Source organism: Nilaparvata lugens, chromosome 13 (genome assembly GCF_014356525.2).
Source record: "Nilaparvata lugens isolate BPH chromosome 13, ASM1435652v1, whole genome shotgun sequence".
NCBI classification, from domain to species: Eukaryota; Metazoa; Arthropoda; class Insecta; order Hemiptera; family Delphacidae; genus Nilaparvata; species Nilaparvata lugens.
The window spans coordinates 4,047,587-4,060,785 of NC_052516.1; the positions used below are offsets into that span (position 1 = coordinate 4,047,587).

General features: G+C 34.2%; 1 protein-coding gene across 1 annotated transcript; it reads left to right on the forward strand.

The window, feature by feature from the left end:
* Positions 1-5,027: 5,027 nt before the first annotated feature.
* LOC120353975 lies at positions 5,028-12,884 on the forward strand. The gene is made up of 2 exons (XM_039439603.1): positions 5,028-5,624; positions 11,825-12,884. Exons 1-2 carry the CDS (start codon positions 5,082-5,084, stop codon positions 12,593-12,595), a joined length of 1,314 nt encoding a protein of 437 aa, XP_039295537.1. The 5' UTR covers positions 5,028-5,081; the 3' UTR covers positions 12,596-12,884.
* Positions 12,885-13,199: the final 315 nt, after the last annotated feature.

Consider the following 13,199-nt stretch of genomic DNA (forward strand, 5'->3'; position numbering starts at 1 on the left):
ACGAAATTATTACTGACATTTTGTCGAAACCCAAGTGACAAGCCATGAAGCTTTATAGTGAGGTTCACGTTATAATGGCAGTGGAGAAAGATAGGAGAACAACGTTGCCGATCCACTGTCTTGTCACTGCCTTCTATAGAGGATTGCTGATACCGGTATTATAAGGCCCGGTTGCACAACAGCCGGTTAAATTTTAACCGTGATTAATTTCACGAGAACCAATCAGAGAAGGCGTTTTTGAAAAGACAGCATCTCTGATTGGTTCTCGTGGAATTAATCACGGTTAAAATTTAACCGGCTGTTGTGCAACCGGCACTGAGTGATGTAATATGAACTATTCATTCTTGTTTTAAATATTTATTTATTTATTTATTTATTTATAAGGTGAGCAAAAAATACAAGAATCGGAAAAGAAAAAACAGGCTATTGCCTAAAACTTCTTCAATTTCCTAATTAAGAATAAAAACACTTAAATTTTGAGCTCGAAAATATCACATTCACCATAGCTATATAACAGCTGTAACAATAAAGCTGTAAATAATCAAGTATATTTTATTCTTCACGGGAATATATACTTCAATGATCAATTGGTTTAATAGGATTAATAATAGTAGTTCTGTGAACATTAGACCTCACTCAGTATTCTCATCCACAAGTACCTGATTGAAACTATAGACCTTAATATGGAAATACAGCAATAGACTGACTCCTCCACACATCTGTGTGATCACTTGTCAGCTGATTTATGATGAATAATATTCTATAGTCTGATTTTTACTTTCCTTGCCCTATTACCATAGACAAGGATAGCGCTAACTGTTTTGTCGAGTGATAGACAAGGATAGCAACACCAATGTTAATCAAATACTATCATTATAACGTGGAGCCAACTATAGAGCACAAAATGTCTCAGGAAGGTTAATAGAGTAGGGATGAATAAAAAAATGGTAGGAAACAGGATAGAAGTATAGAGAAGAATATAGGTCCCACAATTTTCGGTTTTTTTCTAGAAGTCGGGAAATAAAAGCAGAATAAAAGTATTGAGAAGAATATATGTGTCCCACACTTTCGGCCAAAAATCGGGAGAATCGCAAAGAAATGCGGTGTGAAATGGACTATGACTTATCGAGGCTTTCAAAGGAATGGACAAATGGATTGGGAACGTTGTAAAGAGAGCGAAGAGGGAGAAAAGGGAGAGAGGAGAGTGGAGGAGAAATGATGAATGGAAGAAAGAGAGAAGAAAAGAGGGAAAATGATGAATGGAACGAGGAGGGTCATTCAGCTTTGGAAAAGCTGTAAGTGGCGTAGGTAGACTCTGAAAGAAGGTGGTCTTCAAATGTGTTTTTGGAACTATAATTTATAGAACTTACTAGAGAACTCTGATTATTCTGGTAAATATAGTAGGCCTACACTCTGGTTACTATAGAGCCAGAGTGGAGGTATAAATATAAAGAAAATAAAAATCTCAGTCCCCTTTTTTTTGAAATATTTTATCACATCATGTTTCGGACATTTATGCCATTTTCAAGTGATATGAATTAAATAAATTTAATACTACTGGAAGATTCTTATTTTGATCATATGTTAGTCTAACATCTATGCCATTTATGCCATTTTCAAGTGATATGAAATGAATAAATTTAATACCACTGGAAGATTCTTATTTTGATCATATGTTAGACATTTTGCAAATGGTGCACACATTGAACATCTGTAAATTTTCAATAAAAACTTCAAGAATTCTTCTATGTAATCATGTAAGTAATGATCTAAACTTTTAAATAATAAATTCTCTACAAGCTATTCAAACTGTCTATTTCATTTGTAATCACCCGGTATTTATATTACAAGTAGCCCTATACAGAAAAGAGATAAAAAAATATGGAGGTATAAAGTATACAAGTATGAGGTAAGTAGTAAGTGTATAAGAGGTGGAAGACAAAGACAGGTGATAATAATTGAATGGGACGGATATGAAGGAGAAAATGACGAAGAAAAATACTTGATGAAAAGACAGGAATAGTAAAAGAAGAAGAAGACAAAAGAAGGAGCAAGCAGAAAGAGAAAAATAGGGTGAGAAAGAAGAAGAAAAGAGTGGGGAAAGGAGAAGATCAAGAAGGAGAAGAAGAAAAAGAAGAAGACAAGAGAAGGAGCAGAAGGAGAAGAAGAAGACAAGAGCAGGAGCAGAAGGAGAAGAGGTAAAGAAGAAGAGAGGAAGGCAGGAAGAGAGTAAGAAAAGATGATGATGAAGTAGAAGAAGATGAAGATGATGATGATGAACAAGTAGAAGAAGAAGATGACAGGAGGAGGAGAAGACTTGAGGAGAGAGGACAGGAGGTGAAGAAGAAGAAGACAGAAGATAATAGAAGAAGAAGGAGAAGAAAAAAAAGAAGAAGAGGACAAAGACGAGGAATAGGTAGAAGAAGGGAGATATAGCGATTAAGAACTGAAATTCCTCTAAATTTTAGAGTTTCAAACATTTTACTCATCTTTGAAAAATCATAAATCAGTACTCATTCAAGTTAGAAAGTTGTATTGGATCTTATTTTCTTTGAAATTTCATCAACTCCAAAAAATACAAGAATAATTTTTTCTGTCCGATAGCTGGATCTGGCAGAAATTGAAGAAAACTGGGATAGGTCCCACAATTTTCAGGGTTTTTGGCATTTTTAGGGGTGAACCCATGCCCTGACCTCTTGGAGGACTCCAGATTCGGATTCAGCGACCCAAAATACATAAGGTATCGATGAGAAAGAAAGAAATTATTATTTTCCGGATAAAATATTGCCAATTTTCTATAATCGCTTTGCAGCATGATAAAGCCGATTCAAGTTCCAACGTTCCAGCACTCAAAAGCTCAGAATTGGAACGCTAGCGCTCCCTAGCGGTAGAAATGTGTAACTAGAAAGCTGTTTTGTGGACAGCTAGCAGGATCTAGCGGATAAAAATGTGACTACTTGGTGAATCAGCAGCGATTTCAAAATACAGACGATTTGAGCGTAAGCTTCATTTAATAGCTATTTTCTCCATTTATTTCAGTAATTATCTTAATTATTCACCAGGAAATGATTGAAATATTCATATAGAATTCACTTATGCATTAAGGTGATTCTCAAATTATCAATATCAGTCAAAATGACCGGTACAGTGTGGTTATGATCCCATGAGTTCAAATTGGAAAACTGAAGACAGGTTGTACAAAATCCTGTTAAATTTGAATCATGATTAGATCCACAAGAATCAATCAGGGAAGAATATTTTGAATTAATCACGGTTTAAATCTAAGAGGCTTTCTTGCAACCAGAACTTCATCACGACCAAGTGAATAAGAATAGTCATAGAAAAAAGATAAGCTTAACCTTAAATGCAAGTGACAACTTATTAAAAATACTAATTATCCAGGTTTCAGGCGATAAGAAACTTGAGAAAGTTGAAGAAAGTATTAGATTTTGTTACAAATTAGCCTACAATTTGGTGCCTATAGGTAGGCCTACTTGAATATTCTTTCATCGTGGGTTCACAATGATAGTGCAAAGATTTTGTTCACATATGAGGAATAATTTTCAAATAGTATTAAGCATATCAATATAGAATAAATAGCGATACAGAATAAAAATTGACTCACCAATTTGTAGAAACAGCCAGAAAAACCACAAGTTTCAACAGGTTCCTGATAACGTCATAACCTCACATTTTCTATCACACCACATTCTGACTTCTAATCTTGATTTATACCGATCAATATCACTTTATCACTCTTGAAATCATTAATATCACTTTAAATTAATTACTTTTGATAGGATTACACTAGAATTTCGATAAAACATTGTAGAACCGCACGGTGTTTTGAACAGAATTACAAGCGAGTTTCACGTTTTCTATCACTAGTGTAATAGAACTACATAATTTTTATTATTTGTCATGAATTTTCACAATGAATAGATAAATTGCTGACGACGGTGAAAATTCATGACAAGTAAAATTATGAAAAAAATGAGAGGCTCAGTCAGTCGGTTACGAGGACGGGACCTGGAGCTATCTACTGCAGATAATCGGGCCCGGCTCTACCCTTCTTTTCCGAGACACCATTTTCCTGGTTCAGTGAGTTCAGTGAGCTAATATTATCAATTTTATTATTATATATTATTCATCTTTTTTATTGAAGGCAAATCCTGTAATTATTCTATTGTTTGTTTAAAAAGTTTTCTCAATATTATTTTTATTTAAGTTTCCAGTTTCATTTTGAGTTACAATTTGATTAAATCGATTACTTAGTTCTCCAAAATATAACTGTTTTGTTTATTATTTTAAAATATAGTTCCTTTCTCATGAGTTATAGAGTTAGATCAATTTAACCTCTCGCAAGCCAAGCGATTCCCCTATTATAAATTGTTACCATAATGTCTAGGGTTGTTCTCACAACCTTATAATACCATCACAATACCATACATAATATAACCCCAATATATTCTTAATTTAAATACCCCATTACATGGTGTTGGGCGTCGTTCTCATGAGAAAGAGTTTATTAATTGACAAGATTAGCCTTCAAATTATCTATTGACATTTTCATTTCAGGTCATTATCATAATTATTATATTCTGTGTTTGATCTCGTATAATTATGTCCTCTATTCTCTCAACGTACAGGGTAAATATGATAATTGTTATTATTGTTATATTGAGATGAGTAGCTCTAGTTCTAGTGACTCTGAACAATCACCTAGTGAATTCGAGGTTTCATTATTACGTTTACCTATTGATTTAAAAGTAAAATCTCTGGATAAATCAGAATTATTAGAGCTAGGCAAACAGTTAGGTATTCACATCCCTCAATCTGTTAGTATTGAATACTTGAGATTCGCTGTTGACTTGGCAAAAAAAGTTTGTATTTATGTGGACCACGATTCAGGAGCTAGAGATGCTCTAAGTCGATTACTTAAGTTAGGGTCCCTGTCTCAACGCGATCGTATTATCTTCCCTATGCTAGCCGATTACGAGCGAATAGTAGGCAAGCTAGAACCCATCTACGACACAGTAGCTCCCGATAACTTAGCAAAAATCCCAATTCCAGAAAATAATATGGCAGGGAATGATAAAAGACCCTTTGCGAAACCCGAAAGCTATGGGGGTACAAAGAGTGAAGACTTCAACGAGTGGTTGAAAACCTTCAATAGGGCAGCAAAAATAAATAAGTGGGATGAGGATGATAAAATCTTGTATTTACCCCTCTACCTCAAGAAAACAGCATTGGCAATTTTCGACATATTTTCGGATAAAAATGAAAACGCGACATTTCTTGATGCAGTAGGCCACTTAAAAAGTAAACTTGTAGACCCTGTTCATGAAGAGACAACCAGACAAAAACTCGAAAACAGAAACAAATTACCAACAGAAACATACACAGAATACACAGCAGATATAATAAAACTTTGTCACATTCTTGAGCCTCAAATGTCAGAGAAAAGAATAGTAGGATATGTTTTGAGAGGCTTAGACGTAGGAGCATTGCAACATGTTGCTTTCATGGACAATGCATCAGTTGAAGATTTAGAGAAAAATCTCGCCAAATATGAAAGATCTCGCTTCCTTCTAGACAAAAAGTTAGGAATGCATAATGCTTCAATCGAACAGCCTGTCCAAAAAATAAATGTAGTAGATACTTTAGAGAAGAAATTGAACGATCTGAGTATTGTGGTGAAAAATTTGAGTAGAAATGTAGGTCAATCACAAAATCCCAATCCTAATAGACAGTTTGGAAATAGGAGCGGAAACTTTTCCCCACACGAAACAAATCAGAACAACTTCCAAAGACAACCTTATTCAAACAATAATAATTACAATGATCGCGACAGAAACACACAATCACATAATCCTAATCCTAATAGACAGTTTGGAAATAGGAGCGGAAACGTCTTCCCACACGAAACAAATCAGAACAATTTCCAAAGACAACCTTATACAAACAATAATTACACACAATCAACATCAGTCAATTACAGGACACCAATCAACCCTAATAGGACTAGATTCTGTACATACTGTAAGAGGAATAATCACTGGAAAGACGATTGTTTTTTCTTATCAAAAAACTCGAATACAGGATCCCGAGCCTAGACGAATCGGATATGAACTTGGGATCCGGATTTGAAAAACAAAGCGCTGAATTTCCATTTGATAATTATTCTCCAAATTCAATTGATAAAGAAGAAATCACATGTAATATAATATCTTCTGTATCAATGAAAGATGAACAATCCAAAGCGATAGAATTTGTCAGGCAGTTTTTTCTCAATGCCAATAATAATCAGTTATACTCAAATGAAAGTGAAATTAATTGCTCTAACGAAATAGAAAGTGAAACCAACTTCAAACAGCTATTGTCTTCCGAAATGCATGCTCAGCACGAACTTGGAATGAATGGATCATTGACTAAAGAGAGAAGAATTCAAGTCCCAGTACTTACTATTAATGGAAAATTCAAAGGAAAAGATGTATCAATTACCATTGACACCGGTACGAACGTAAACATAGTTCAAAAAAATCTTTTAAGTAGCGATGATCTAAAACATTTGAAAAATAGTAGTATTGCTTTATCGGTAGCTAATGGTTCATTAATGCCGATCACAGGAATGATCTCGAGTGAAATTCAAATACATGACAGGAAATTCGAAGTAAATTTAGTAATTTCTGAAGACTTACAGGCTGATATTATTGTTGGAAATTCCTTCTTCTCAAAATATAAAATGAAATTAGATTATGAGAATAACATCATTTCAATGACCGATAATGGTAAAATAGTCGAATTAGACATGGATAAAGAGTGGATTTGTACATTAAATAGATTACACAACGATTCTGAAACAAATATTACAAAAGAAGTCTGCATACCCAATCCCGTAAATTTCGTCAAATGTGCTCTTGAAACAATAATCCCCGCTCAAAAAGACGTGAATGTCAAAGTCAATCTAACACAAAAATTGCTCAAAGTATCCCATTTTACTCCAAATGAATCGTTATTACATAATAAAAAATTGCATGTGCTTTGGAATGAGGATGATTTTGAAACAAACATGAGTGAAATTAGAATTTTGAATCTAGGAAGGCAAGATATAAGATTGTTGCATGAAACTATTATTGGTGAAATTGAAGGAGAAGTTTGTAATTACGACGAATCTGTTTCATTAGTAGACTCTGTTCTATTCGATGGAGGGGGTTGTGAAATAGATATTAATAAAGATCTTACACCAGAGCAAAATTCCAAAGCGAAAAGACTCATCAATAAATACAAACACCTATTTTCAACAAACGAAATTGATTTCGAGGAAGCGAAATTACCCGAATACAAGTTCAAACTTACAGATTACACACCCATTGCTAAGTCACCGTACAGATTACCTATCGCTCAAAGAACAGAAATAGACAGACAAGTAGAGTTATTGATAAAAGCAGGAATAGTTTGTGAAACCCAGAGTCATTATGCTTCTCCCGCATTTTTAGTTACTAAAAAAGACGGTGGATTCAGATTGGTTGTAGACTATAAAATGTGAACGAGAAAATATTACCGGATAGATATCCCCTTCCCCTTCTTCAAACAATTTTTGATTCTCTTGACAATTCGGATTACTTTTCCACCCTAGATATCAGACAAGCATTTTTCCAACAGCCATTACACGAAGATTGTCGAAAATATGTAGCATTTGCAACTCATAAAGGGCTGTACACGTTCAAAAGACTACCTTTTGGTCTTAGAACATCTCCAAATGCTTTCCAACGAGCAATCAACCAAGTATTCAATGATTATTTGTATAGAGGAGTTTTGATTTACTTGGACGATATCATTAGCTATGGAGAATCATTTGATAAGCAATATCAACAGCTCGAGAAAACCTTGAAAAGATTGCAAGACGTAGGACTAAAATTGAATACATCTAAATGTCACTTCTTCTACCGAAAAATTAAAGTACTTGGACACACTGTCTCAAAGGAAGGGATACAACCCGCTTCCGAAACCTTGGAAGCTATCGAAAAATACCCTATACCCAAAACTGTCAAAGATGTCAGAGCATTTCTTGGTCTTAGTGGATTTTACCGAAAATTCATTCAAAACTACGCTATAATTGCAAGACCCTTAACAAATCTGATATCTAAAAATAACGAGAATAAACCAATCACTTGGGAAGAAGATCAGCAGAACGCATTCTCGGAAATAAAAAGCAAACTTTTATCACAACCCGTACTTCATCATTTTAATAATGATAAGGAGGTAGTGGTACACACAGATGCTTCTCGAGTTGGAATAGGGGGCATTATCTCGCAGCCAGATGACAATGGAAAATTACATCCAGTAGCTTTTGTTTCCAGAAAACTGACAAAACATGAAGAAAATTGGGCAGTAGGAGAGATTGAACTTCTATCAATAGTGTATTGTGTAAATTATTTCAGACAATACTTAATTGGCCGATTGTTTACAATCTACACAGATCATGCTAGTTTGCAATACTATAAAACTTGGAAAAACCCCAGTATTCGAGTCAGTAAGTTACTTATGAAATTAACGGAGTTCACGTTCGATTTGAAATATAAACCAGGAGCCCAAATGCACGTACCTGATGCCCTGAGTAGATATCCACTAGAGAAGGATATAACTGATCTCACAAAGGACGAAAACTACAATATATTCGAAATAGAAGAAATAGACATAAAGACTTTACAGAAAAATGATGAGAGTATAAGAAAAATATATGATGCAATACGAAACCCTAATCATAGTGATACAGCTACGATTAGAAAGGCGAGAAAATACACGATCGAAAAAGACATTGTCTATCTGAAGAAATTGATGGGCATACCAATCAATTGAAACTTCTCGTACCCCGATCTCTTATCAATAAAATCCTTGAAACATTCCATGATGATTCCTTAACAGGTGGACATACCGGCATTTATAAAACCCATGAGAAAATATCATCGAAATATTATTGGGAAAATATGTATGAAAACATTGCGAATTATGTAAGATCATGTAAAAATTGCCAAGAGAGAAAAACCCCTACTACGAAGCCTCAAGGTTTCTTATCACCCATCAAGTGTGATAGTAAGCCTTTCTCAAGTATCATGATGGACTACATCGGTCCGTTAGAGAGCTCAATGGGCTATTCATACATTCTAACGATTGTTGACTTAACGACCCGATATATTTTAGCTGAACCTTGTAAACACGCCGACGCAAATAATACCACTAAATGCTTATGGAAATTAATATACCGATTTGGCGTTCCAAAAGAAGTTCGATCCGATAGAGGTACACATTTTGTAAATAAAAAAGTCGATGACCTTATGGTTGAGCTTGGAATCAAACACATATTAGGATCATCAAGTCACCACCAAAGTCAAGGTCTGGCCGAAAGAGCCAACCGGACAATTCAAGAGATGCTAACAGCTTACGTAGCCGATAATAGGAAATTGTGGGTACAAATGCTGCCGAAAGTTTTATTCGCATACAATACTTCGAAACAATGCTCTTTGAAATATACACCTTTTTTCTTATTGCACGGTTTTGAAGCCACTACTCCTTTAGATTTGAAAATCTTTCCCGAAAATGACGACGTCACTTATCATTTAGACGCGAGATTAGCAAATCTTAAAGAAGTGCGAGAACAGATACCATCAATCTTATCAGATGCACAAGAAAAACAGAAATACTATTACGATAGGAATAGAACAGATTGCATTTTTGAACCAGGAGATTTAGTTATGGTCCACGATCCTGATGTAAGACAAGGACAGTCTAGGAAATTAGTAAAAATATTCAGGCCCATATGAAGTAGTAAAGAAAGTAACAGATGAAGTCTATGAGATATTTTTTCCGCTACGAGGTACTTATAAAAATGTAGCTTTTCATGTAGATAAATTGAAAAAATATTTCATACGAGATCCCATCAATTAAGTGTTTATTGTTCTATTGTCTAACTGTATTCTTTATTCCAGCACTTTTCTTTATGCTAGCAATTATACCTCGCTCATCCTAAATCTTTGCCTTTCATTAATTTAAAAGACAATTGATGAGAAGAAATCGAGATGAAACATTCATGTAATTTATTTATTTTCCAAATCATTGAAAAACAATATCATGCTTACAACTGAATTTTTAGAGAATTTTGTTTGCGAGATCAGTATTGACTTGTGAAGCGATCAAATCCATTTTCTCACGACTAGATATCGAGATGATTCTCAAATCACAATAGTATGCAGTTTTCAATCAATCAATTAATTAATTGGATTTCTACTTCGATGAAACAATGAAATATAATTGAGCTCTGATAGACAATTTTACTAGACATTCTAACGATGATTCATTATTAAAAGATGTGAATTGTTCTCACGTTTTTGTTTATGAATGAATGCTATTTGAAAATCATCAAATACGATTTATGCTTGAATATTATTTTCTTGACTCGTATGTAATAAAATGTTTCTCTTTTTCAGAAACGGATGATTCTTGATATAATAATTTATTTATTTATAAGATTATTTATGTGAAAACGTATATTTTAATAACAATATTATCTGTATTGATGTTAATGAAATAATCAATTCCAGTAGGTGATTACGATTGGAATATAAGAAATAGCTATTAATTTGACCATTTACATAATCTATTTGTAGGGTTTTTGGGGATTTTACTAGTAATTATTGTTTATAAAATTGATATCTTATACGAACTGTTCATTGATAGATTAATATAGAGTACTAACTGATATAATATTTTTAAAATGAATACCATAATACTTTGTTCCTTAGCATTTGTAGAAATATGTTGTACGGTATTGTCTCAAGAAATTTCTCTTTTTCACGGAGCTCTATTTAAAGAAATTCACAATGTAGTATTTTACGAGTCCACAGTTCCAATAACATTCAGTATTCCTAGGTCAAATCCTTTATTTGTTATGAGGAACCTTCTGAGTACTCCTTTAAAAATTGACTCATGTCCTTTCCCTTCCTCATCGGAGTGTGCAGTATTTGATCAGATTCATCGAACGGAGCTGCAACTTCTACAACTACAAGACGGCATTTACATTGGCAGCGATGACGACAACACTCCAGCTGAGAGCGAAAATCGACTACCACGCCGCGAACGCTCTATCGATACGATCGGGGCGGTCCTAAACTGGTGTTGCGGAGTAGCTACCGACGAAGAATTGGGCGCATACGTGAAAACCGAAACCGACATCACTTCTCATCTCAGTAATCTTCAAGACTTCGTTCACGCTGAACATGTCGAATTGATAGACAACACACGCAAGATGAACGGCATGGCAGAGAACGTGAAGAAAGTATTGAACAACATGAAGCATGACCTTATTCTTTGGCAAGAATCATTCACCCAACAGAATAAGTTTCAGAAAGGGAATACTACAACCGATGTACTGAAAACACAACTGAGGACTACTATTTTCATGTATATGATGACTCTATCTAACAACTACAATGAAATCGACATGAGATGCTACAATCAACAACTTTCTCATCACGTCATTTCAAAAGAAGACCTAAACAATCGACTTCAAGAACTCGAAAAGAAAATAAACAAGAGAAACTTCACCATATCAACAAAAGACAACGATAAAATTCGAAACTTGAAACTAACATCCTGCAGAAAATCCGACAACGAACTATTGGTTACCCTCAAAATACCAATAAAGAAGAAAAATTCAACTATTTCATTATTCCACCTGCAATCTATCCCGCTTCATTGGAATGGTCATACCTGCCGTTTGACCTCCCAACATCACCTGATACTTAGAGAAGAAAATAAACTGCAAATCCTGTCAGATGACGAAGAAGACGATTGCCAGTTCAAGCAGAAAGGCCTCTGCTTGATTCCGAGGAAAAAGATGTCGAACTCCGCCACCCAAGCCACTTGTCTCCACCTTCTAACATCAGAAGCAGACGTATCGGAGCTACGAGAAGTCTGCAAATTTGATTGTAAAGCAACTGACAATCAAACCCTAATCACTCGCCTACGAGAAGACACCTTCCTATTCCACAACACCGGCAAAAAGACGACAATTCGCTGTAAAAACTCAACAACTGAGGTCCCAAGCAACAGTCCAGGAACCCTATCACTCCACATCCCTTGCAACTGCGAACTTCAAGACGACAACGGCGACGTACTGATAAGCACTCTTTATCCTTGCGACTCCCGTTCCCATCCTTCTCCAGCTATTAATAACTTAATTCCTCACATGTGGACAAATTTATCTAAATTGAGCATCCCAATTTTTAAACATGAGACTCTGCCTCAGTACTTAAACCTTTCGGAAATCTTAAATGAAAATTGGCACTTGAATTTTTCAAAATTTGAAGAGCACAACTCATTCTCAGAAGACATTTTCCATCATGTTGAAATGCCAAATAACTTTGATTTGTTAGGGGTGAACAATAAACTGATCATTTATATTATTATTGTCTGGCAAACACTGATAACTGTTATATTCTTGTATTTATGTCTTCAAAATTATATTAAGAAGAAAGCAAATCAACTGAGAGTCCCGAAACGTACTCCAATTGTGGACTACCCACAGGAGCTTTAAGAATATATTGTGTTTTAGTAAAGTAGTATGTAATGAAATCATTAAAATAATGGGTTAGGATATAGGAAACTATGCAAATAATAATTACTTATTCACTATTATTGTATCCATTTACTCTTTTATGCTATCGATTCAAATATTTTCCCAGATTAGAAGATAAACTATTTCAATTATTATTATTATTCTTATTTTCAAGGTCCACAATATTATTTTGCTTACTCGAATACTATTCGGACTTGATGTTTAATTTTTGCATTATGATTCAATTTTATTACTTTCGTAGATTTTGTAGGTTTATTTTATTCATCAATATAATTGAAATTTTTTCCATTCAATTCTTATTCAGATATGAATGTATTGAATTGTTGATTTGAAGTTGATTGATGTGTTAGGCTAAGTTTGATTTTTTATGAATTAGTTCACTATAATGTAATTTATATCACTTGCATTTAGCTTATGAATTGGCACTCACATAGATTTAAGGTATTCATTGAAAGTTATGTTACATATAAATATCCAATTAGAATAATATTGTGAATAATAATAATAATTTTAGCTTGCGGTAATTTTGACTTTAATTTTTGAAATATTATTGAAATGTGTA